The 26,613-nt window shown below is 38.2% G+C and overlaps 2 protein-coding genes across 2 annotated transcripts; both read left to right on the forward strand.

Moving 5' to 3' along the window:
* The first annotated feature begins 1,666 nt into the window (after positions 1-1,666).
* LOC143544348 (putative indole-3-pyruvate monooxygenase YUCCA10) lies at positions 1,667-4,395 on the forward strand. The gene is made up of 4 exons (XM_077036473.1): positions 1,667-2,314; positions 3,683-3,916; positions 4,011-4,139; positions 4,234-4,395. The coding sequence occupies exons 1-4, from the start codon at positions 1,667-1,669 to the stop codon at positions 4,393-4,395; spliced, it is 1,173 nt and encodes a 390-aa protein (XP_076892588.1).
* Positions 4,396-16,878: 12,483 nt separating this feature from the next.
* On the forward strand, positions 16,879-18,179 carry LOC143544349 (putative indole-3-pyruvate monooxygenase YUCCA10). Its single transcript, XM_077036474.1, has 3 exons — positions 16,879-17,153; positions 17,695-17,823; positions 17,921-18,179. The coding sequence occupies exons 1-3, from the start codon at positions 17,022-17,024 to the stop codon at positions 18,089-18,091; spliced, it is 432 nt and encodes a 143-aa protein (XP_076892589.1). The 5' UTR covers positions 16,879-17,021; the 3' UTR covers positions 18,092-18,179.
* Positions 18,180-26,613: the final 8,434 nt, after the last annotated feature.

Consider the following 26,613-nt stretch of genomic DNA (forward strand, 5'->3'; position numbering starts at 1 on the left):
AGACTATGTTTGTGAGTATGAAACCTCACTTGGATTGTTGTAAATCGTACAAAACCTCATTTGAATTGTTGTAAAGCGTACAAAACCTTGTGGGGGTAGCTTCATGGGATGATTTAATTGAAGCATAAGGTTAGTTGTAGAAGCTGATATATTTTCATGCTTTAGAGTTTATGGACAATGATACTATAATGGATGTCAGAATGGTCGGGCCGGGCAGGTAAAAGGCCCGAATGATTTAGCCAATAAAGTCATCATGGGTTTCGTTGCAACGGGACTTTTTGAAATAGTAATTTTGTTTCGGACCAGAAATGGTCTATTTAAAAATGGTCAAGTCATAATGGGTTCTGGTCACAACGGGTCCTTAGAAAAGGTGATTTACACTCTCGACATAACATATCTTATTATAAGATGGCAATCTTGGTTTGGGTATGAATGGGTTTTAACGAAGTACTTACAGGCTGTTTAATAGTCAAATTATTTGTATAAATTTAGTCATGTTGCAGCAATTTTACATCATGGTAGGCTTTGTATTAAGCAAAACGAAGTAACCCCATTTAAGATGGAGAATTGAAACAATCACTAAAACCAAATATTGTTGACTCACTTTTTATTTCACAGATTTAATATCATTTGCATTTGTCATTGCAGTTTTGGAACATGTTATGGACGTTCAAAAACAAACCACAAAAGTAGGGGACATGATGTCAACAATTTATTTTTTTTGGCTAAACGCTATCATCATTATTAAGAGTACAAACAATATCAGACGAACCTTCAACATGTAATTCTTATTTTGCATTTTGTGTAATGCATAACTTGTTTTACCTTAAATACATTTATATATGACGTTTTATATAACACACGGGTCTATACCCTAGTAACATCATTAAACTACACATTTTCTCTTTCAAAAATCTCAAATACTTTGGACTGCCAACTTTAGCTAAAACAACACGTAAATCAGGCCCGGCTATAAGAGAGGGCCGGGTGGTCGACGGACCCCGGCCCGACACCTCGATAGACCCGGATTTTTTTTTAAAAAAAATTATATATATATTTTTATGAAAAACAATATGTATATATAATGTTTAAACTTAATATCACAACCACTAGCTTGGTTTAATGGCAAAGGGGTATGACTTTCAACCAAAAGGTTGTGGGTTCCAACCTTACTTAAGACATTTTGACTATATTTTTATATAAAACTTTTTTTACACAACCAAGTCATAAGGCCCAAAAAATTAAGGTTTTTAAAAAAAATTAAATTGTAAACCCAACAAGATACCCCTTTTTTATTAAGGCCCAAAAAAATTTTCGTCTTCGGCCCAGAAATTTTTAACCGTTCTCGAAGCCAGGTCTGACGTAAATACAAATGTATTTAATTTCATACATTCCACTTTGACAACTTCTCTAACAACTATATTCTAAATATAACCATTGACTTAGAATACAAAATTGCACAAAATAATTATTTTATTAAATAATAATAATAATAATAATAATAATACAAACCGTTTCTTTTACTCCATACCGCTGGCGTGTACCATATATAATAATGCACATATGCATCACCTTTGCTACAATCCCAAGATTCACATTTCATACATTCATACAACGCCCTTCCCTATACTTTACAACCCGTCAGATAAACAAGCAACAAGCTATCATGACTAACAGTGCTGAACAGACAACAACAGTGCTCATCGTTGGCGCGAGTCCATCAGGGCTGGCCACCGCAGCATGTCTCCATCAACTTTCAATCCCATACATAATACTCGAACGTGAAGATTGTATTGCATCAATATTCAACAAGTATTCATACAATCGCCTTCACTTACACTTACAAAAACAATATTGTGAACTTCCACACCTTCCATTTCCTTCAAATTTTCCAACATATGTCCCAAGAAAAGATTTCTTAAACTACTTGAACAACTATGCATCTTGTTTTAACATTAATCCGAGGTTTAACAACCTCGTAAAGTTCGCAAAGTTCGAGGAAGGTAAATGGAAGGTGGAGGTGGAGGTTGGTGGAGATGGGAATAATAATAATAATAATAATAATAATAATAATATTTGGTATGAAGGGAGGTTTTTGGTGGTGGCTACGGGTGAAAATACTGAGCCGTTTGTACCAGAGGTTGACGGGTTGAGTGAGTTTAAAGATAAAGTTATTCATTCGACTGAGTATAAGTCTGGTGAAAAATATGAGAATAAGAATGTTTTGGTGGTTGGAGCGGGTAATTCAGGCATGGAAATTGCACTTGATTTGGCGAATTATGGTGCTAAAACATCCATTGTTATCCGAAGTCCGGTATGTTAATGTTAATTTAAACACCTTATCATAATATCATTTACTATTATATTAATTAGTTTATATTATTAGTATTATTATTATTAGTTATATTGTATTATTTTAGTTATTACTGTTATTATTATTTAGTAAATATTATTTATAATAGCTCTTTAACCGAATGAAATAAAATAATAGTTACTTCATTTTTATTTTTAATACTAGTATTAACACCTCCAGCGTTGCGACGTGGGTGTAAAATCATGTATTTACACATCCACACAACTCGAAAGCATGAAGTTACCACCATCACATCATTGCCTTCGGTCACCTTTCTCTCACCAGCGACGAGTAACTTTCATTAACCATTAAGAAAATCGAACAAAAAGTAGACGTAAAAATGTTGAGGCACACACGCTAGTTGCGTCGTAGTAACACACAAAAATTAGACCGAGACGTAATATAGAGAAAAAATAATCAAGTCAACTTAACATCTACGCGTTGCGGCGAGACCGTTAAATGGAAAAAAATGGACATAAAAACGATCAACCACACACACGCATTACAACGTTTTAACTCGTATATTTAGACCTAAATCTTAAACAAAAAAAATTGTAAAAGATGAAAAGTATATGAAAACAAAGTTGAAAGTGGAAAAACGTTAGGGGTTAAAACTAAAAAATAAATACGACATATTTGTAAACTTTAAAAAGTGTTGGTCCAAAAGTATAAAACAAAAAGAAAAAAAAGTAAAAGATATAAAGAATATTAAAATAAAAGTAATCTTTGGTCTGTCTTGTGTTTGAAAGTCAACAGAATAGACATGACTTGGTTCTTAAGGTGATTGAAAGTGTTAAGGTGATTAAAATATTATCCAATATAAGTTTTTCAATGTATGCAACTATGTAAGCTAATATAATATGATGATTTAAATATTATCAAATGGGTTTTTCAGTGTATATAAACTATATATACATATATATAACTTCAATCTCAAAGTGATTTCATGATAACAAAATATTATCAAATATAAATTTTTCAATGTATGTAAGCTAATATAATATCATGATTTAATTTCAACCTAGAAAATGTTTACCGACAGTCAAACTTTGTACGTATATTCCTTCAGCAACCTCACACTAACTGAAAAAGTAACTCCATTGGCTTTTCGAAGACGTGGAAAATACGTATGGGATGTATGGGGTTGATGGATGAAAACACATTCAAAGTTGGTATTGTACGTAAAAGTTCTATCCCGGCCAATAGGTGAAAATAAAGATTACTAAAATCCAATAACCCATATCATAATGATTTATACAAATATACGTTTTCAAGACACATACAAACTCTATACAATGACGACTTATGTCGTAAATGTTTCCAACTTAGGTTCATGTGGTTTCAAGATGGTCGGTAAATCTTGGATTGATGTTACAAAAGAGTTTACCATTGCATTTGGTGGACTCCATGTTGGTATTGGTCAACAACATAATGTATGGAGATCTAACTAAGTACGGTATTCAAAGGCCTAAAGAAGGTCCGTTTTCTGGTTTAGTAAGAATCGGAAAATATCCAATCATCGACATGGGTACAACCGAAAAGATCAAGTCTAGAGAGATACAAGTATGTTCGATTCTCTCAATTGTCAGTTGTTACAACATGTGTTATACGTGCATGTTAGATAATTAATAACACGATTTTTTTAACGTGTAATTAGGTTTTGCCAGCGTTGAAAAGTATAAAAGGCGGAGGCGATGAAGTTGTTTTCGAGAATAGGAAAAGTTATCAGTTTGACGTGATTCTGTTTGCGACCGGTTTTAAGAGATCAAACCATTTGTGGCTTAAGGTAGTTTTTTTCCCCTCTTTTTCTTTCAATTTTGAAAAAAAAATATGTTAATGAGATGGTGTGTTACATAAGTATTTTTGTTTCAATTATGTAGGGAGATCATGGTTTAAACCAAGATGAACTACCAAAGGCAATGTTTCCAAATCATTGGAAAGGAGATAATGGGCCTTATTTTGTTGTGCTTGCAAGACATGGACTATATGGAGCTGCTATGGATGCCCAAAACATAGCCCAACACATTTTCAAGCTAATTTAAAAGAATTCAATAAAAATGTTTGATATATATTTTGATAAATTATGCCTAGTAAGATACTAAGATTTATGATTGTGGTATTTAAAAAGAACAATAAAATTACGTTGTTTTGACTTCTATACACTTGTATTGAAATGATAGTGCATTTAAATTTCTAAAGAATATTTCATTTATCAAAAGGTTGGTGGCCCGGTGTTTGTTTTAAAGATCTCCATGATGAGAGTTCAAATCTTTAATGGATTGAACTAGCGTAATAATTTACCGTTAAAACACGGATATTGCATTTAATGCATGTGCACCTATATAAGTTTAGGGTTGCTTTGTTGTACAAAGGCTCATTATCGTACAAAGCGTACGAAGGGAATATAACTCTTGATTTCGATTAAAACAAAAATGCGATAACATAATTGTAAATACATGAAAAAATATAGGTTGCGTGATTATTTAAGTTGCATATTTTTTTCATACGTAGTTGTTTTACTTCATATGTGTTTTTATTTGTAACTTCTTGAAGTTATAAATATGTAATCTCACAAGTTATTTATATTTAATTCTTACAATACTAACTGTATAATTAAAAGAATTGAGCAAACAAATGAATTTATTATTTGAAGTGCTTACTGAGGAACTGATAAAGTGTTTGTAAGGCCGTTTATGAATTAGACTTGAGCTAATTTGGAAGCTTTAAAGGGCTGTGTCATCAAAAGTTTATTGCACGAGAATTTTTAATTGGAAGCAACACTTATAATGTTTAAAGATAACTTGGAACCTAAGATAACTTGAAGGCTAAGCTAGAATATTTATAATAAGTAATTTACACTTGGTAATAAATACTTATAGTTCATTACACCCCCTCAAGGCCTCAAGCTAATCACAAAAAAACTAGAAGTGTACCTTACGATCCAAGTAATTCATGTTATCTTCGGCAGTACTCACTGTTCTGGTTGTTATACCATGAAAGACTCACACACTCCTTTGAAAAAGACACAAAATATATTTTAAAAGACTCGTATTAAATATAAATGGAAATTTGCATTTTATATCCCGTCTTACAACCACACCATAATGACCCTCTTTACTTTATAGTAAGCAGTATTAGAAGTTGCATTCAATGTTTGTTTGTTATATATTGAAAACACCAAAAATATGTGTTTGGATTAATTATTTGTATTTAAGAAGGTTATATGACTCACTTTGTTCTCAAATGAAAATTTTGGTGAAATGATTTGTCCCCTCTTTGATTTGGGTGAAAAAGATCTACATGATGGTGGGATATATGAGTCTTGAGAATCCGCTAAGGTTTTTTGAGTAGTTAACGCCTTGTGATTTGTTTTTTGTTTTGATTCTAAAATCTCTTTCCTTGTTTCTATACCTCAGAAGAAAAAAAGAAAAATAATATGATACAATCGATAACCATACATTCACATACAAGGATCGGTTATGTAAAACTAACGTTTCTTTTTTCCACACTACTTTTGCATATAATGCATTAATGTTTTGGAGGGTCTCGTTACGTTGACTTCTCTTGCATCCTAGCCCTGACTTGTAAAAGTTAAATAACTTTTGATCTTGTAACATACGGGAAAATATACCACTACAAGAAAAAAGATATGATAAACATTGTAACACGATGTAACCCAGTTCTCAAACCAAATCCTTTCATCATCTAAAGCACGGTTTTGACTTTTAAGGTAATCTCAAGTTTTCATGGTTTTATGTGATTCAATAAATGTGTAAACCAAAATTAGATTTATCATATAAAACCAAAGGGTATTTGACCGATGGTATCTGATGATGTAATAAGTGTTTTCTTTCTCTAGAGGTGTAAGGGAGGGTTCAAATTATGTAATTGATAGGTTAGATGGACTTAGGTGAAGAGGTAGGTCCCAGCAGAGCCCAGTTGGACCCGGAAGACTCATCTTGAAGAGGAACGTCTGCGCAGAAACCAACTGGATCCGCAGGACCAACCATGCTCAGAGACGTGACGTCCTAACGCGCAGTACGCAAGCTGGTCCCGCAGGAAATGCCTCCCAATGGTGAAGGACTCCGCCTGTCCCCGCAGCCTCGGATACAAGCCATCAGGGAAGGCCACCCGCGCAGCATGGCTACACGCACAAGGCACTTAGCTCTCACTCACTCAGTGTCACCTGAAGGAATGAGCGAAGCCGGGAACAATCCCGCACAAGGGCGGGAGGGGGAATACTTCCGCCCAAATAAGCCAGTCCGTACGATACGGGAAGATCTTCTGTACTGTACCTGACGAGGTATGGGAAAGAGATCTGACTAAAGATACGACAGCTTATGGACAACAGTATGGCGAGCAGCATGCTCCTACACTGTATGTCACTATTAGCCGCTGCCTACTCACCAACTACTGCCAGACCACGTGCGTAGCCGGCAGTTGGTGGAAAATGAATAGTATACAGCAGGCCTGGTCACTATCAGCCGCTGCCTACCCACCAACTACCAGCAGGGCATGTGCGTAGGCTACTGTTGGTTGAACAAGAACACTGTTGCAGCCGGCCACACCTCCTTGGAAACCTACCTTCGGCTATAAATACCACAAATGGTATGACCATCTCATCTTATCATAATATCATCATATTATACCTGATATCTGCTCTAGCAATCTCTTAATATACTTTTATATTTAAAGAGCAATCTAGTCTGATTCTCACGCCGGATGGTGGTCACAAGGAGGAACCCCCCCCCTTCTCAGTGACAAGCTCACGGTGTCTGTTTTGCAGGTTATCAGAAGAACCATCTTCTCAGGGTCTAACCCCTCGTGGGAAACATCTATCTAACCCCCAGGTTACCAGTAATCTGCTCGGGGTCTGGTTAGTGTTTCTTCATTGGCGCCATCCGTGCATAAAGCTAGAACTACATTTTTCTCCAGTTTTTTCAAACTTCTACAAAGATGGTTAGAGAAATTCCGGTAACCACAACCCCAGCTACTGGGGGGAATACCGGCAACACAGTTTTTACAAACACTACCCCGGTTACCCAAGCCGGGGCAAGTGAAGTAAATTTTACGAACACTACCCCAGTTACTCAAGCTGGGGCAAGTGCAGTAAATGACCGCCTACTGGGATCCACCGATACCCAGTTTGAGAAACGAAGACTCCCCCGCCAAACTCTCGATGAAGTTAAGGCATGGGCGGAGGCACGACAAAAGGAATTCCAGGCTGAGTTGGACGAACGCTTGCGTTCCGTACAACAGGCCGACGAATTCGAATACTTGGAGAATGACTCGGAGGAATCCGACTCCGACGCGAACCCTCGCCATAGGGCAAAAGGGAAGCGTAAGGAAACGGAATCCCAACCGAAATGGCATTTTGGACAAGCCTTCAAACCAAAAGGCACAGGAGGAAGTCCACGTGACTTCTCCAAAGCATTCAGACCAAACGTTGCAAATGCGGGAATGTCCAAATTTGCAAGGGACATTGCGGAAGCAATCGCCCCAAAAAGTGCCAAACAAATGTCAAGCATAGGCACATATGACGGTATATCTGACCCCGATGATCATTTGAACAGATTCATAGCGGGGGCAACCGTCAGTAGTTGGACGGAGCCTACGTGGTATTACATGTTCCAAATGACACTGGTCGGGGCTGCTAGAGCGTGGTTCGATCGTCTACCGGTCAACCACATTTACGACTGGGCTGACTTCCAACAGAAGTTTAGCCAACACTTCAGCCAGCAAAGAAAGTATACTGAGGAGCAATGGACAATCCTCAAGTGCATTCGAGAAAAATATGAATCTTTGCTGGACTTCATCACTCGCTTCAACTCGAAGAAGCTAAGTATGGGTAATATCAGCGAAGATCTTGTTCGCGCTGCCTTTATCCAGGGCGCAAACGACCCAGAGCTCATCCGCACCTTAACGGGTAAAGATGGCATGCCATCCACATGGGATGCCATCATGACAGCAGCTAAACGCTTTGCGGAAACGGAAAAGCAACTGGGTAGAGATCTCCCACAGAGCACAAACCTCTACACCCAGAAAACAAGGGAAGAGAACGTCCTTACCGCCCGATTAAACAAAAAGCGGAAGCTAGGCATTTGGCAGTCAAGGGTAAACTTTGACACCTCATCCGGCTTGCAGCATCGGTTAGGCGGAAGGGATAACGTACAGTCCAACAAGAACTCCAGATGGACGCCGCTCACCAAAAGCGTCACCGAGATATTCGCCACCGAGGAGCTCCCATGGCCAAAGCCTCAAATAATCCGACATCGCCACAATGCTGATCGGAGCAAATACTGTGACTTTCACAGGACAAAAGGCCACAACACCGAAGAATGCATAGACGTGAAGGACATGGTCGAAGCATTCGTCAGAGATGGGACGCTCGCGCACCTCGTGGCGCAATGAACGCAGAGCAGGCTGATGCGTGTAAAACCCCAGCTGGGGAAAACACGAAAAAATTTCCAGCTTCAATGTGGAGACTACATGCTGCGTAAAGAACGAGATCCCGAACCAGGTGCGTATCGGCTCGATGGCACTCCCATCCCAACAACATGGAAGGGAGCTCATTTACACAGTTTGCATGTAAATCAATTCCAAATTTGTAAAGAAAAGGCCAAGAGCCACTTCAAATGGAAACGATTCTCCTTAAAACATTGACGCTGATTATTTTACATTTTTATGAACTATCAACACGGATATGCCGGTTTTCACCGCATAAATACGTGGAAAGTCGTTGCGTGGGGAAGGCGGCAAAACCCGCATAAACCCAAAAAGCGACAAACCTTCACGCAGGTCAGTTGAAGGGGAAAAGTTCAGTTATCCCATTAAATGAAAGTGCCGGTCTATCCGCATGAATCATGAGAGGAAACTGAACACTAACCTATCCACAACCGCGCGTCGACCGGTTAATTTATTCAACACGGATATGCCGGTCTTCACCGCATAGATACGTGGAAAGTCGTTGCATGGGGAAGGCGGCAAAACCCGCATAAACCCAAAAAACGACAGACCTTCACGCAGGTCAGTTGAAGGGGAAAAGTTCAGTTATCCCATTAAATGAAAGTGCCGGTCTATCCGCATGAATCATGAGAGGAAACTGAACATTAACCTATCGACAACCGCGCGTCGAACGGTCCAAAACATAATTTCTAACAAAAGGATGAGGAAAACCTACACGCAGGTCAGATATGGGTAAAGTTTAGCCATCCTACTACGTGCAAGTGACGGTCCTACCCGCACAATCACGGAAGAGGAAGCAAAACTTTACACCTATCTACCACGTTTAAAGGTTAACTTATTCTAAAACACTTGGAAAATTGCTAATTTAAACTAAAGTATGCAAGTCATACAACGTTTACAAAGCAAGGAACCCAACGAAAGTAGCGGTCTTATCCGCAAAAAGATTTATATTTCACAATGGTTGATTACAAGAATGGCCGGGTAACTACCCGCCTACAAGAAAATAAATCTATACAAGCTAAATCTATCCTAGCAGCGGGAAGGGATCTTCAGGATCAGGCTTCAGGGCCACTTCCACTTGGACCAGCCCCATCAGTAGAGCGTGGCAGTTCAAGGAAAGCTTTGAGGATAGCTAGCCCATCATCAGCAGCAGCAACTTCGTTTACCTTCTCCACCACCGGATGCGGGAAGGCGGCGTATTGATTTACTGCTTGGTCATATATAGCTTAAGTATCCACATTGTACAAAGGGAAGTTGGAAGGCGGGATGCCTTTCTCAACGAACCCTAGACCAAGCAGGAAGTCGGCTCGTTCCCCATCCTCGTGAGAAGCGTTGAGGGCTGCGCTCATAGCATCGTCGTAAGATGTCTCTGAGAAGACCCGATGCACAACCTACAAAGAAAAATACAAGTGTCAGAACCTTTTCTATTTATAAGGAAAAGCGTGAAGACATGAAGATAGACTTACCTGAGACAACGCTTCTCGAAGAAGCCATTCCTTAGCAACCAGAGCCTCTTGGAGGGCAGCTTGAGCTTCGTTATGGGCGCGTTCGGCTTCATTCTTGTTGAGGTTGGCAAGCAACACCTCTTTAGCCGCAGCCTCTTCGACGCCCTTTAGCTTACGCTCGGTATGGTCAAGCACCCCCCTCTGGTCCAGGATTTCTTGAAGCTTCTTAGCATCCTCCATCGCCAAGGCATCATGAGCCTGCTGGAGAGCCTCTAATTTTGCTTTAAGCTCTTCATTCTCCACGCGTAGAGGCTCAGCAACAGCTTCAGCCTTGGTGGCCCTCTCGGTTGCGTTCCTCGCAGTTTCCTTAGCCAGCCGAAGCTGTTCATTAACAGCTTGGGCAGCCTTGGAACGGGCCTCGAGTCGAGCCTGAACTTCAACCTCAAGGGCCTTGAAGGCCTTCTCCTTCTCCGCAGCCGCTGCGGAGAGTTTTTGGTTCTCCTCCCGGATAGCCCGCGCCTGAGCTACTTCTTTAGTGCGAGCTGCTTTTAACTTGTCGTTTTCACGACAAAGCAGCTCGACGCGCGGCTGCATCCGGGCGAGGAGAACCCGAAGCTCATTGCTTAGCCTACCCTCCTGGTAGCTAGCCATGGCTTCCCCCAACGCACCACTGGGAGCAGCGTGACGAGCCCATTCCACGCACTCCACAGGGGTACGAAGGGTTGTTCCTCGGCGTATGTTCCATCGCGGAACATACACTTCATTGGAATCCGACACTGCAGAAAACAAAAAGCAGTTAGGAAAAGATGATAAAAAATATATAAGTGAAAAAGGGCCAAAGGAACCCTACGCACCTGTAGGGTCAATAACAGGCCGATAGCCGCCGAACCCATCACCTGAACCCAAAGGAAACCCATCCAAAAGGTCAGGCAGATGGGAAGGTAGCAAAGATTGGCGAGAACCCCCACGCGTACCTGATGGACCGGCCGTCGTTGCCGATGGCGGGGGCATAGTAGCAGCCGCCGTGGTCGCCGCCGCGGTCGCTGCCGCAGATTCCGCAGCAAAGGTAACCGCCGGCTCGGTGTAGGATGCTGTAAAAATCGCACTCACCGCCGGCGGAGACGTCAACTCGGCTGGAACAGTCGGCTCAGAGTGAGCAACTGGACCAGCGGAAGCAGGCGCAGGCGCCTGGGTCGTCGCCTCTGGTAGGCTGACCAAGCCTATCGTCATCGGCGGGGAGATACTACTCGGCACTCCACCCTGGAATGCGTCAACATCCACGCCTGCGTAAAGAAGAAAAGTGTTAGAATATTAAGCTATGAAGATAAAAGCTGAAGGAAGTTGTACTTACGGGTTTTCTTGAGCCTGAAGGTACGGAGAGGTGGGGACGAACCCGATGGAGCCGGCCTCTTTGCGCCGGTCACCGTCGTCTTCGTGGGCTCTCCGGAGGTGACAGTCGCAACCTCCGGAGCAGTGGTCTTTTCAACACCGGGATTCCCCGCCACCTCATCGCTCTCAGTCTCCGAGTCAGACAGAGGCACCGGATCGGCAGTGGAGGCCACCTTCTCCTTCCCCTTCCCGCCGGCAGCCTTCTTCTTCCGCACCAACGGAGGACCATCTGCGGATTCCTCATCAGAACATACGATTAGAGGAATTCCAGCAGAGGTTTCAACATTGAGGGGTCGAGGGTCGAAGAGCGCCTTACCTGGCCGACGGGCGCTAAGGATTTCATGGCCTAGCGGATAGACCTCCACGAACCGATCCGCAGTTTGTTCGAGGATGGGCAACTCGTTCTCGTCTAGAGCGCGAGTACCCATCCGAGCGGGACCGTCAGCCTCCCGCGGGTTTAGGAGCGACTGTAGGTCGTTCCCCTCTGAAATAAGCAGGAAAAAAGTTAGAAGAAATCCAAAATCAACAAAGGGAAAGAAAGCATACCGTAAGGAACAGAGTTCGAACCGTATTCGAGGACAATCGGAACCTTCTGCGCGTCCGCCGCCTTCCAGACCCGGCTCATCCCCAACATGACCATCCCGGACTCCGCAAACCAGTAAACCGGAGATTGGATCCGAGATATCCTCGAAAACCATTCCGCCTCCTGGTAGTTGGAGGCGTGAAGGCTTGGGAGAGCTTGCCCATTCTTAAACTTCATGGCAAGGGGAATGGCGCGAGCGGAGATAAAGAAGAACTCCCGCTTCCACGCGCGAAGACTGCGCTCGGTCGCGCAAATCTTCAAACCCTTGATACGGGTTGTCAGGGTATACCACCCCTGGATGCACCTCCAAGTGTAGAAGGTCATCAGGCGGTCAACATGGGGCTCGATGCCCAAAATCCGGCACACCCACTCGAAGTGGCGAATCTTGGCGATCGCCATGGGGTGCAACTCGGTCAGATGAACACCGTGCCTCTCGAGGACACGGTAAACAAACTTTGTCAATGGGAACCTAAGATTCCCATAAACAAAGAATGCTGCATAAACCCCGATCTTGCCTCTGGGGGCATCGTACACGGTCTGATGGGGTTCAGGAAACTCAGGCTCGAGAGACTCGAGCATGAACTTCCTGACAACATACCGGTACAGATCGCCGGGAAGAGCACACTGGCACTCGCCAGCAGTACTCTTGTCGTCAGCTGTAGACTCGTGATCACGTGAAGACATCTTGCAGAAAGAAGAAAACGATTTCGGGAAAATGCTGGCCTGAAAAGGTGAGTATTTGCCGGAAATCGCTAAGAAGATGAAGAGAAGAGTGAAAGTGTGGATTACAAAGAACCCTCTCCCCCTTTATATACTAATCGCAATTAATGCGATGAATTTAATGCGGAGGAGAGAGAATTCGAAGGTGCAATGAAACTATGACACGTGGCAAACAGAAAGCTGGCAACAGCTGTTGACAGGACGCGTACCATTAATTTCGCGGCCACGCGCCCGAAAAATCACGCCCACGCGCCTGAAAAAGCGTCTGGAATGACCATGTACTGTCACGTCACCATAACTTCCTGCACGTCCTGACACAGTCAGAAGAAACCGTCGCACGACGTTTCAGAGGTTTGGACTGTTCTTATCCTTTCACCAACCTTTCGAATTTCAAAATTCAAAATTCAAAAATATTAAAAAGTAAGCGGGAAAATACCCCTTACCTTGGCTAACAAGTAACCGTAAGACGGATGCGGGTACAGTGTTAAGGCAAAACCCTTCACATACCTAGCACCCGCAGGGAATTGAAGCCAAAAACACCTCGGCAACCAAGTAACTATAAACCGGGTGCGGGTACAGTGTAAAGGCAAAACCCTTCACATACCGAGCACCCGCAGGGAATTGACGCCAGGAATACCTTGGAAGTAAAGTAACTGTAAGACGAGCGCAGGTAGAGTGTTAAGGCTAAACCCTTCACATACCTAGCGCTCCGCTGGGAATTGAAACCAAGAAGGATCTTCTGGGCAATGCTTGCGGAAACGGAAATAACATCCCCGCATAGCGGGAACGTCGAGAACTACGTTGTTTGAAGCTCCAGGATGGAATTGGTGGTTTTAACATAATTGATCACTATGTTCAAAACTACCAAAACCTCACGGAGAATCCACACAAGTGGGACTCAACGCTCCTGACTTGCGAGGAGGTTACAGCCTACCCGCATCATACCCAAAGACCAAGCAGGAAACTCGGGCATTTCTGCAAGTGACAAGGACTTCCGCGGGAGGATTCCCCATGGAAAACCTTAAAAAACCCCTTTTCAAAAAACCCTTTGCTTAAGTCCAAAAGTTCACCTCACTTTATTAAACACTCATGAGAAGAACATTGGACTGGGGGGACTTGAAGAGGTAGGTCCCAGCAGAGCCCAGTTAGACCCGGAAGACTCACCTTGAAGAGAAACGTCTGCGCAGAAACCAACTGGATCCGCAGGACCAACCATGCTCAGAGACGTGACGTCCTAACGCGCAGTACGCAAGCTGGTCCCGCAGGAAATGCCTCCCAATGGTGAAGGACTCCGCCTGTCCCCGCAGCCTCGGATACAAGCCATCAGGGAAGGCCACCCGCGCAGCAAGGCTACACGCACAAGGCACTTAGCTCTCACTCACTCAGTGTCACCTGAAGGAATGAGCGAAGCCGGGAACAATCCCGCACAAGGGCGGGAGGGGGAATACTTCCGCCCAAATAAGCCAGTCCGTACGATACGGGAAGATCTTCTGTACTGTACCTGACGAGGTATGGGAAAGAGATCTGACTAAAGATACGACAGCTTATGGACAACAGTATGGCGAGCAGCATGCTCCTACACTGTATGTCACTATTAGCCGCTGCCTACTCACCAACTACTGCCAGACCACGTGCGTAGCCGGCAGTTGGTGGAAAATGAATAGTATACAGCAGGCCTGGTCACTATCAGCCGCTGCCTACCCACCAACTACCAGCAGGGCATGTGCGTAGGCTACTGTTGGTTGAACAGGAACATTGTTGCAGCCGGCCACACCTCCTTGGAAACCTACCTTCGGCTATAAATACCACGAATGGTATGACCATCTCATCTTATCATAATATCATCATATTATACCTGATATCTGCTCTAGCAATCTCTTAATATACTTTTATATTTAAAGAGCAATCTAGTCTGATTCTCACGCCGGAGGGTGGTCACAAGGAGGAACCCCCCCTTCTCAGTGACAAGCTCACGGTGTCTGTTTTGCAGGTTATCAGAAGAACCATCTTCTCAGGGTCTAACCCCTCGTGGGAAACATCTATCTAACCCCCAGGTTACAAGTAATCTGCTCGGGGTCTGGTTAGTGTTTCTTCACTAACGTTTCTTTTTTCCACACTACTTTTGCATATAATGCATTAATGTTTTGGAGGGTCTCGTTGTGGCTACCATTTGTACGTTGACTTCTCTTGCATCCTAGCCCTGACTTGTAAAAGTTAAATAACTTTTGATCTTGTAACATACGGGAAAATATACCACTACAAGAAAAAAGATATGATAAACATTGTAACACGATGTAACCCAGTTCTCAAACCAAATCCTTTCATCATCTAAAGCACGGTTTTGACTTTTAAGGTAATCTCAAGTTTTCATGGTTTTATGTGATTCAATAAATGTGTAAACCAAAATTAGATTTATCATATAAAACCAAAGGGTATTTGACCGATGGTATCTGATGATGTAATAAGTGTTTTCTTTCTCTAGAGGTGTAAGGGAGGGTTCAAATTATGTAATTGATAGGTTAGATGGACTTAGGATTCGAACATTAGCTTGTTTACAAAAAAATAAATGAAATAAAAATAAAGATATAAAACATGACTTGAGGGGGTTGTCAAGAAGGGGTCACCGGAATTCCTGATTTTCTGGTGGAGTTAACTCCGGCGGTGGTTACCGATGGTCCCCATTTTCTGATGGAGTTAAGTCGAATAAGATGACTGGTGATTTTGGTTTGTTATTATTATTATTATTTATTTGTTAGTGAGGATAGATTGGTCATTTCACATTAACTTAAAAGAACATAACTAACGGAGTTAATATTTTGTTAGTCTAGGATTGTTCTTAGTAACAAAAGTGATAGTTGGGTTTGCCACCGATCAAAGTGATAGTTGAAATTAATATTGGCCAATTATCAATAGTTTGGATTATTAAAATCCAATTTTCCTTTAAGATATTGACATGGTACCAAGTTGTAAAATAAGGTTTTGGAATCATTTTTCAATAATAAAAAGTACCCCACATCCCATAATAGTGAGAAAAAGAGTGGTGAATAAAAATATATGTGAAACTTGGTAGTTGTCGGTCTTATCTAATGAATTGGTTTATGGCGGTCCTAATTTTTAACGTATTTGTTCACAACGGTTCGTGACTAACAGAATCCTAACGCCGTTAGTTGCAGGTCGCCAGAAAAACGTTTTTGGCCGGAAAACTCACATTTTTTCTCGAAAAACTCAACATTTTCGTCTCAAACATATTTGTAACTTTGTATCGGACCTTAGAAACCTTTTTATAGTAAAAGCCTCAGTTATTGAGGTCGTCGGAACCCTAGAACGATCGTTGGAATCAGGAAGTGGTGCTCAAGTGGTGGTGGTTGGTTGGTGGTGAGTCAATTGGTGGTGGTGGTGGTGTTTTCTGGGAAAAATTGTGAGTTTTCTGGCAAAAAATGTTTTTCCGGCGTCCTGCAACTAACGACGTTAGGATTCTGTTAGCCGCGAACCGTTGGTAACAAATACGTTAAAAGTTGGGACCGGCATGAGCCAATTCGTTAGTTGGGACTGGAAGCGACCAAAAGACGATAGTTTGGATTAATAAAAACCAATATATCGTAAAACTTTTCATATTGCTAATGTAGCTAGCGATTAATTGGATTGAATTTTTATATAAAGATTTCATTTTTTTCATATATGCATATATTTTTATGCGTAATATATATACACACCAAATTGCCTAAATTTGCCAGAAACCGGTTGGATTTAAGGCTGAAATTAAGGTCCAGCTAGGATCAACTTAGACCGACTAGGCCCGACTACCAATTTTCTGGCCGAATACCCAAAACCGACTATTAATTAATTACGGCTAGTCCAAATTTTCAACAATGTTTGAACGATAAAAGGCATTGATCTTTCTATACATGTTGCATATATTTTGGACCGTAACAACTTACTAACATGTTTATGTTTGGTAATGTAGATTCATATAATTTCAAAATGGTCTGTAACAATTGGACTGCTTTTATTAAAAAAGTTATCACTAAATGTGGTGGATTCGCTCTTGGTGTGGTCTAGCAAGCTAATGTACGGAGATATAACAAAGTATGGGATGCAAAGGCCTAAAGAAGGTCCATTTTTTATCAAAATCAGAGACAACAAGTACCCGGTTATCGATATGGGCGTGTTTAAAAATATCAAGTCCGGCAAGATTCAGGTCGATCTAACTTTCTATACCTTTACAACATATTACATCATTCATATATATGTTTGTTGATATGACCCTTTGCCCACATGTCCAACATATCGAGTCTGTCAAGATTCAATTGTAATCTTAACCGTTGCTTTTCTGGCACTGAAATTTTTAAAAAGTCAGGGACCACCTTCTAACAAACCATTACTCGCTACAAGTATGAGCCAAGCCGATTAAGCTGACATCCTTATTATAGCCTACTTGCAAACGGCTAAAAAATGTAGCTGCAAGCTAAACTTAGCATGTTTGGGACACGTGTTAAGTAATGGTTGGTCAAAAGGTGGGCCTCCCTGACTTTTTATAAATTTCAGTGTCCAAAAAGTACCGGTTAAGATTAGTCGTCTTGTCCCACGTGACGCAATCTGATTGGTCTAAAAGGAGACGTCTAGACTCTAGAGAATTGTAGACTTAAAGTCAAGTTTATTTAAAATAATATATATATATCAAACATGTCTAAACATGTCTATTTTGATAATTTAATTTCCCTATTGTTACATGCAAGCAGGTTTTGCCGGCACTGGAAAGTATAAAAGGCGGAGAAGATGAAGTTGTCTTCGAGAACGGGAAGTGTTATCAGTTTGATGCAATTATATTTGCCACTGGATTCAGAATATCACCCCATTTGTGGCTTCAGGTAATTACTAATTATATTCATTTACTATTGTTGAAAACTTGAAATTAATAATGAAAATATATGATTAATATTTTTTTTATTTCAAATATATATGTAGGAATACGATTTGTTTCTAAATAAAAATGGAACACCAAAGTTGATGTATCCAAATCATTGGAAAGGAGAGAATGGGTTTTATTGTGCTGAACTTGCAGGAACAGGAATCATTGGAGCTACTATGGATGCTCAAAAGATAGCTGATGACATTTGCAACCTAATTTCAAAGTAATTATTGGTGTCTATTTGTGTGTGTTGAAAACAAGTATATATGTATATGATACCTAAATATCAGCCATTAACAGTTTCATGCAAGGTGTTAAAAACCGGTATGTATCGGCAGGCTGAACTAGTTATACCAGACTTTCGTAAGACAATCGATATTTAGAGCCTGGTATTTTTGGATGGTTAGCTAGAACATCCTACCGCCGGTTTTTTTAAATATCGGTTTTAAATCCAAAAGATTTTTGATATTTTTTGTTGTCCATATATAAATTTTAAAAAATGACTTTTAACATAGCGGAAAAAACTGAAACAAGAAAACACAGTTAACAATGGTTCGTTAATCCACCAATTTTGTATCATGCAAATTCAATGTTGGTTTATTTACATGTTTTGTAATTGATTAATTTCGTATAAAAAGTATAAACTTTCTGTCTGACTCGGTCATTGTTCATGTGTGATATTTGGTTCAAGTGTGATGTTTATAATGTATTTTTGGGTTATTTTTTGAGTTTAAATTGTATCTGTATGGAATCACAAGATAAATTATTAAACCCGATTGAACCTCTCAATACATTCTGTTTCAACCGGTTGTATCATTTTTAAACTAAATCCAGTACGAGTAAAACACCAACTTTTAAAACATCGGTTTCATGGTATATTAAGTGAACCCTAAAATTGAGTAATTGTGCAACTCTATAATATTGCGATACTGAATATTGATTTGCAAATAACATAAATTGCGGTGCATCTTATAATAACGTACTATTTAATTATTTATGGCATGACGAGTGAAACAAATGATGGCTACTCGAATTTTCAATGAAAAAATTGAGAGATAACAAGAACGAATATGCAGAATTTTCTATGAAAAAAAAGTTACGTTATTACTGTGTAACTTTTCACCGATAATGCAAATCCGATACAAAAATAACCTTTTTCAAAGTATTCATGCAATGCATCCGGCAAGGGGCTCAACTACTTGGACCCGTCAAATCTCTACCCGCTAATATGACCCCTCTTAATACAATATTTTAGTTTTGGACAAAAATCAAACAGGGCAGACGAAGTACGGTAGAATCTATATGGTTTGACCGTATACATACCGTACTTTTACATGCTTTTTAAGAAAATTTGGTGTTGTTTTGAATGAGTTATTAAGTTGGAGGATACTTACCTAAGTAGAGATTTAACATCTACACGTTATGGTTGATTAGTGTGTGTGGTAATAGAAAGAAGCCTCTTAATAACCGTAAAAGATTTCTAATGTTTGCGTCCGGCAATTTAGCTAAAACAAATGCATCATCAAGGAACAAAAGATGAAATATCCTCGGCCTGTGATTTTGGATATCAGCAAGATGCAAGAAGCCAAACAATGCAGTCTTTTTGATCATACTAGAAAATGTTTCCGTAGAAATGACGAATAAGAACAGAGATAGAGGATCGCCTTAGCGAACCCCTTGACTAACGTTGAAACTTGCCGGAGCATCAAATCCACCTATTAACTAGTTAAAAAAACATTAATATTGGAAAAATATCTCATAAATTAGTTATTTTTCGTATAATCTTTAATTAATAAAATCTTACCACATAAATTATACAACAAATGTTGGCTATTAGGAGTAGAGAAATTAATGACTGAATTTATAAATTACATTAAAATTAATGAATCTCAGTGTTTTGAAAAAGTATTCAACTCACCTTACTCCTTGGTTTGTATCATTTTTCCTCAATATTGTGTCTCTATTCTTTTATATATTTTTTTAATGATGATAACGGGATAAACATTTTGGTTTTTTTTAACATTTCTTTTATTTATATTTTTTTAACATTAGCATTATTATCTCATATTACACTTTCATGAGCTTAATCTCTCCTATATAAGACCTCATCGATTTGTAAGGAGTATACCAACCCAAATCAAAGAATCCTAAGGCTCCTATTATTCTTGTAAATCATATAGTATCACTTCTCCAAGCGATTATAAGGCGGCTAGATCAATAAGAAGATCATGTTCGTTGTGAGAACAAGGTGATCTTTACATGAACATTTTAATGATATTGTCGATTCATTTATAACGTGTGCATCGATTAGGGTTTGTGTCACACCCCAACCTACGGCGGAAATGCCGGGGCGCGAACTGATTGTCACAGCTCTCAAGGTTACTATCATGCACAATATTTAAATGACAATATCTATTAATAGAATTCAATTATCAAATAAATCAAATACAAACAAGTACATAATTCATAAAACAATACAAATTTTATATTCTTGATTAAATTATTCTTCTAGCTAAATTCTTCACTAAGTCTTCACCAACCTGCATATGCGTATAAAATAAATTTTTGTCAACAACACATGTTGAGTGAGCAACACACCAGTTTAGTTGTACATATAGTATATATATAACAAAATAAGTAGCTGCAACAAGTCATATGAGAATAACAAAATAACCAAATGAGCAAGTATAACAAGTATAACTGAGATGTCGAGAAGCACAAAGGCTAACGACTGGCGTATGATCATACTAGACTGAGATTATGTTGGACCTCTCAGAATGCGAAAGCATACAAAGCAAATAAGCACATAAACAAGTAAGGTATAAGTTGTTAACACATAAGACAAAGTTGCAGGTTTTGAGTACAAGTATATATGAAAAGTATATTTACACATATGTCCCCAAAACGTGAGAACACGAGTAAAATAGGGGAATGTGGTACTCACCTCAAAGACGAACAAAAGTGATCAAGATAATAACAATGCGGGAAAGTCACACGCGAACAATAAAGCCTAATGAGGAATAAGAGCAAACGGATACACTAAGTAAAGTATAAGATCGATTACAACAACTCGATAACCGTTAACAAGTAAATATTATAATAATCTAATATTATACATAAAAATAATTAGTTAATTTAATAAAACATATCTCGAAAATATTACTTTTAAATATAAGTATATATATGGTTTACTTGATTATTATTTTTTTTATATATAAATATTAGATTTTAAGTTAATATATATTTGTATATATACATATATGCTTATATACGAATATACACGAATGAAAACGTGAGTTAAACGAGTATTAAAAAGTCGGTTTTTACTAAAATGGTTTTAATTAGTTATTATTGATATTAATATATTTATTAAATTACTTATAAAGAAAAATAATAAATCCAGAAAATACGGGTACTGGGGATCGAACCTTCGACCTCCACCCCATAACACCCAGGTAATAACCAGCTGAGCTAGATGATCTATTGTTTATAAGATGAGAACAACGAATTATAAACAACTGGCAGTTCAACCCAAATTGATTACATAAACCCTAGAAATCCAATTGATCAAACCGTGTAAAATTAATCCAAACAAACTTAGGGCTTTTGATCAGTACATTAACTCGATTCAAACCATATGACCAATTACCTTGTACGATGATCGGAGGTAGGGTAACGAGGCTCAACAGTGGCCGGCGGCGAGGTGGTTATAAACGATGATCAACAGGCTAAATTAATACAATTAGATATAGGGTAAAGGTCGGCTAGGGTTTGATGACTATAACTGAAAGTTTAATTGAATTAATATAAACGATTACTTATAAAACAAGTCCATGATTAGGTCGGCTTAGGAAATTTAAGAAAACGAATAATATTGATTTACTTACCATCTTGAGAGTGTCGGTAGGCCGTAAATAACCGATATAACATATTGATTGATTTGATTTCCAATCTAGATACGTAAATTATGGTCCAAGATAACTCAATTGAGATCGGGTTGAGCTAAACGGGTACTGTTTTGAGGATGGGCTCCAGATACGGGTCATGGGTATTGGATCGGATCTTGGGTTCAGAAATGGGTATCAGATTTTGAATGGGTTGTATTAAATTTTGCATTTAGCCCCTAAAGTTTCAGGATGGAAATAGTTGGGGTTAAAGTTTGATTTTGGGTGGTTTTTGCCAAAGTAAGAAAATTATATTTATAATACAAAGTTAATTAAACAATATAATAATAATAATTGAATTAACTCGATAAAAGCGATCAAATTTTCCGAGCATCAAAATGGGTCGGGATTCAATATAAATAGTAACTCTTGGAAAGTCCGAGTCGTTACAGTTTGTCTTTGTTAGATTTGATTTTTTAGTCTAATCAACTTTGATGTATGCATGATACTTACCTATTTGTGTATGGTTTAAATGATGTTATTCACAGGCTTTTTATGCTTCATGATTTCACACCTCAAATACAAGCTATAACGAAAAATGGAAATTTTTATATGGCCAATAAAGTCTTTAAAGAATTTGTTGATAATTTACTACGGTGTCCTCTTCCGGTTCTGAGCTATTAAAGGTGATGTTTTTATGGTTTTGTTTTGTTAAAGAATATGTTTTGTTAGCACTTAGATTTTGATTTTATATATATATATATATATATATATATATATATATATATATATATATATATGTTTTGTACAGGAAGTCACCTTTGGAATCTGAACGACTTCGCAAATGGCTCTTAAAATCATATCTATGGACAAGACGACCTAAACATACAGATCCAGATGTTCATCTAAACAAACAAATCCGGATGTTCGTCTAAACAAACAGTTCCAGATCTTAATCTAAACAAACAGATCTAGATCTTCAATCGATTTGGATTTTAACCTTGAGCATAACTTTATATATACTTAGAGCATGTTGGCTTGTTCTTTGTTTTTTTAGTGTAATTGGATTTAACCTTGAGCGTAATTCATGTACATATTGTATACTAAATGATTATTGTACAAGAACTATCCCCTGGACATTGTAAGGTATTTAATTAGTTTTATTGATCCTAGACTACCACTAAGTTCTAGGATGTTAGATATCTTTTTGTATGATGGATGTTTTAAGGAATTTACCTTTGATAGTCAAAGATGATGAACATTTGAAAACCAAGGGCTCAAAAGATAATTAATTAATTATGTTTCTGGAATATATGCATCCTACATAAATATGGATATAAGAACCTCTTGTTTTTATTTTAACTATATGCTACTTTTTTACGTTGTAGCGATTCAAGGAAAACATTCACAAGATTTACAACAAACTTGAATAATATTTATAGCTACATATATATAAATATAGTGTATCGACGAAGAACACATAAAATATACTATAGCTATTTATATGTAAATTTAGTCTATTGAAGAAAAATAAAATAACACACTTGAGCTATATGTACAGTGACAGATCCAGGATTTTTAGTCATTGGGGGTAAATATGGGTCGGGTCGGGTAAAAAATATAATGATTTTGTTATCCGACTTCTAGTAATGTAATTTAAGATGGGTAACACATTAATTGGTGAGGTTTTTTAGTTAATCCGTAACTGAGAATGTAACGAAAATATGTAAACCAAGAAAAGAGGCCATATAAATAGATTTAGAAAAGGTTGAATGATTAAATGGATAAAGAGTTATATGAAAAGTTAAACAATAAATTAAATATTTAATATTATAACTTTTAACAAATTAAAACAGTAAATGTTTTTAGTATTATAACTTTTAATTATATTAATAGCATGATTAATATTTAAAACAAAATCAAATTTAATAAGTGGATTTGCTTAATAATTAATAGAATGTTATTTTCTTTCTAATTAAAAAAGTATTGTTTTTTCATTTTTTTTCTCATTCATATCTTATCTTCTTCTTCCCCCCTCTCTTTCTTTCCTACAATTCTTCCTTAATCTCTTATCTTTTGCAAAAAAAATTCTTCTTCTTTTAAATATTTTTAACAAGTAAAAAGGCATACTAAACACAAAGAAGGGGTCTTTTATGAATTATCTAAAATTTTGTTATGATAAATGAATTTTCTACACTATAGATCCAGAGTTGAGTGGGGTCTTTACCCCCCCCCCCCCCCCCCTCACATGCAAGTGAATCCGCACCTGTATATGTATGTTAATTTAGTGTAACCACAAAGAAACAAAGAGCATACTTGAGCTACATATACTTAAATCTAATGTACTTGAAAAAGATGAGGGATTGTAAACATACTTATTCTTTACTATGTTTACGTCATGATATATTCTAAAAATATTTCTTTATGATTTCATTGACATTATTTCTTAGATATATTAGACTATCTTTCACGTTGAGACCGCAGGAACACTACGCTACTCTTGGCAGCCCCACTAGTGGCGCCGTCGTGGTGGTGTCCTTGTTTAGGTGGTGTAGTGCATAGTGTTAAAATACCAGCTGTCGTGAGATCATTCAACGATCAATATTAAATAAATAGATGTTTTTTTACATTTTATACAGACCATAAACAACCTCTTGTAAATACACTTCAATTATAACATCTATGGTTTTGACATGTATTCTTTGGTACGTGTTGTCGGTTCTAATAATGACATTAATGTTCTTACCCGTTGCTAATATTTAATGACATCATATGGAGTAGCGCCTGACTCTCCATTTTAAATTAGAATATTACAATGCAAGCACATTATTATTTCGTTAATGGAATATATCCTGAATATGTTGTATTTGACAATCAAGATATCAAAAATGAAAAAAGTTCAAAGCAAGCAATAAGCAACAAAGAAGGAAACATGTGGGATTTTTTTTATATAGATAGCATAGTTAACCTCTTGCAAATACACTTCAATGATGACATATATGGTTTTAACATGTATTTTTTGGTACATGTTGTTGGTTCTAATTATGACATTAATGTTCTTACCAATACCAGTAGTTGATAATTAATGGCATCATAAATGAGTAGCGCCTGACTCTCTGTTTGAAATTAAATTATAACAATGCAAGCACATGTATTATCTCACTAACTGAATATACCATATCCTAAATAAGGTGTATCAGACAATCACAAGATGAAAAACGAAAAAAGTTCAAAGCAAGCAAGAAGAAACAAAGAAGGAAACATGTGGAATAAGCATTTAGTGTCCTGATATACATCTATTTATACATCTCGTATCCCGTGTAAAGTTGTGCTTCTTTAATGTTTTGAGTTCGGTTTTAGTTCGAGTTTCGTTTATCTTATATTAAATTAGGTTTTGAGTCAAGTAGTTTTTATATTTATCGTGTTTTTAATCTTTTGGTATCTTGCATGTTAAACTTAATTCTTTCTATCTTTTCATGCCAAGTTTATGCTCGTTTTGTTCATCATTGGTTACATGATTACTCCACTTAGTGTTTTGATTTGTTTTCATGTAGATGATGATTTGTAAGTCAAGGAGAAGAAGTTCCAGAAGGTTCTTATTGTTGCATGGAAGCTAAGGAAGAGATCTAGCAAGTTTAAGTAATAAATAGCATGAAAAATTCGTGGGCTACATCAGAAGGGCGCCGCGCCGCGCTAAGGCAAGGGCCAAGGCGGTCGCTAGGGCTCCCTGGTCAGCACGTTTTGCAAGTTACAAGGCCCAGTTCGTTTAATATATAAAGGGATATAACCTAGCCGATAGGGAGACTTTGGCAGCCGATTTTGAGAGGTTTTCCAAGGTTTTGAAGGTGATTTGAAGCTAGGAATCAAGGAGGATCAAGAGTTCTTTCATCCGGGTGTTCAAGGATCAATTGCAAAGGGTTTTATCGATCTAACTTTCGTTCCTTGTTCATTATTTGTCATGTCTTTTCTCTTTGTTTTTAATACTTGTTTAGAATTGTTTTCAATAATGATTCTAGGCTAGACTTCATGTCTACCTAGGTTTGATGAACATGTGTTGACTTGATTCTTGCTTTGGACTAATGTTTGATTATGGTTTCGTTATTTTAATAGTAAAAGACTTGATTTTGCTTTCATGATGCATATGAATGTTTATTATCTTGATTGATTGTTAAGTATAGTTTCACATAGATCTTATATCTCTTGATTATGTTCTTTAGATTTAGGGTTTATGTTTAATCATTACTTGGTGTTTTGATTATTGTGATTGAATAAGCCCATTAGATCATAGAAGCTTGTTAATAGTTGGTTAGGATTTTGAATGTTTTGCTAAATTCCAATAGCTGTAAGGTGAGGAGTTGTTCATGTGTCTTGGTCAATTGCATGCTAGGATAGATAGTGACAATATTCTTGCTCAGTGTGTTGATCCTTGTTCATGATGTCGTGTTTAGCTTATCAAGTTATCTAGGGTTTAGTGTTTTGTGAGATTACTTGCTTTAGATACTATTAATTAACCATATTTGATAACCGTGAGGAAATCAATATAACTGATTGCTTAATAATCTAATATTCATTCTTTAGGATTTACTTGATGCGATTGAGGGTCCTTTAGGGGTTGTTAGATGAATATGTTCAGAAATCAGTTTCCATATCATGTTATTTATCCATTGCTTGATGATTGTTGATACATGGGATTCTTACCTAGGTAGATTCCTTCTCTGATTGGTTTCGATCTTGTGTTTAATTGCTTATTTCTTGTTTACTTGTTTATTTGCTTTCTTAGTAAAATCCTAGTTTAAAAACCCCCTTTAAACATTAATAATAAATAGTCGTGTCGTAAGTCGAGTCTAATTAGTTAATTAACGTAA

The sequence above is a fragment of the Bidens hawaiensis genome, unplaced genomic scaffold (assembly GCF_021521415.1).
Source record: "Bidens hawaiensis isolate Kalapana, Puna unplaced genomic scaffold, B.hawaiensis_p1.1 tig00013539_1, whole genome shotgun sequence".
Taxonomy (NCBI): domain Eukaryota; kingdom Viridiplantae; phylum Streptophyta; class Magnoliopsida; order Asterales; family Asteraceae; genus Bidens; species Bidens hawaiensis.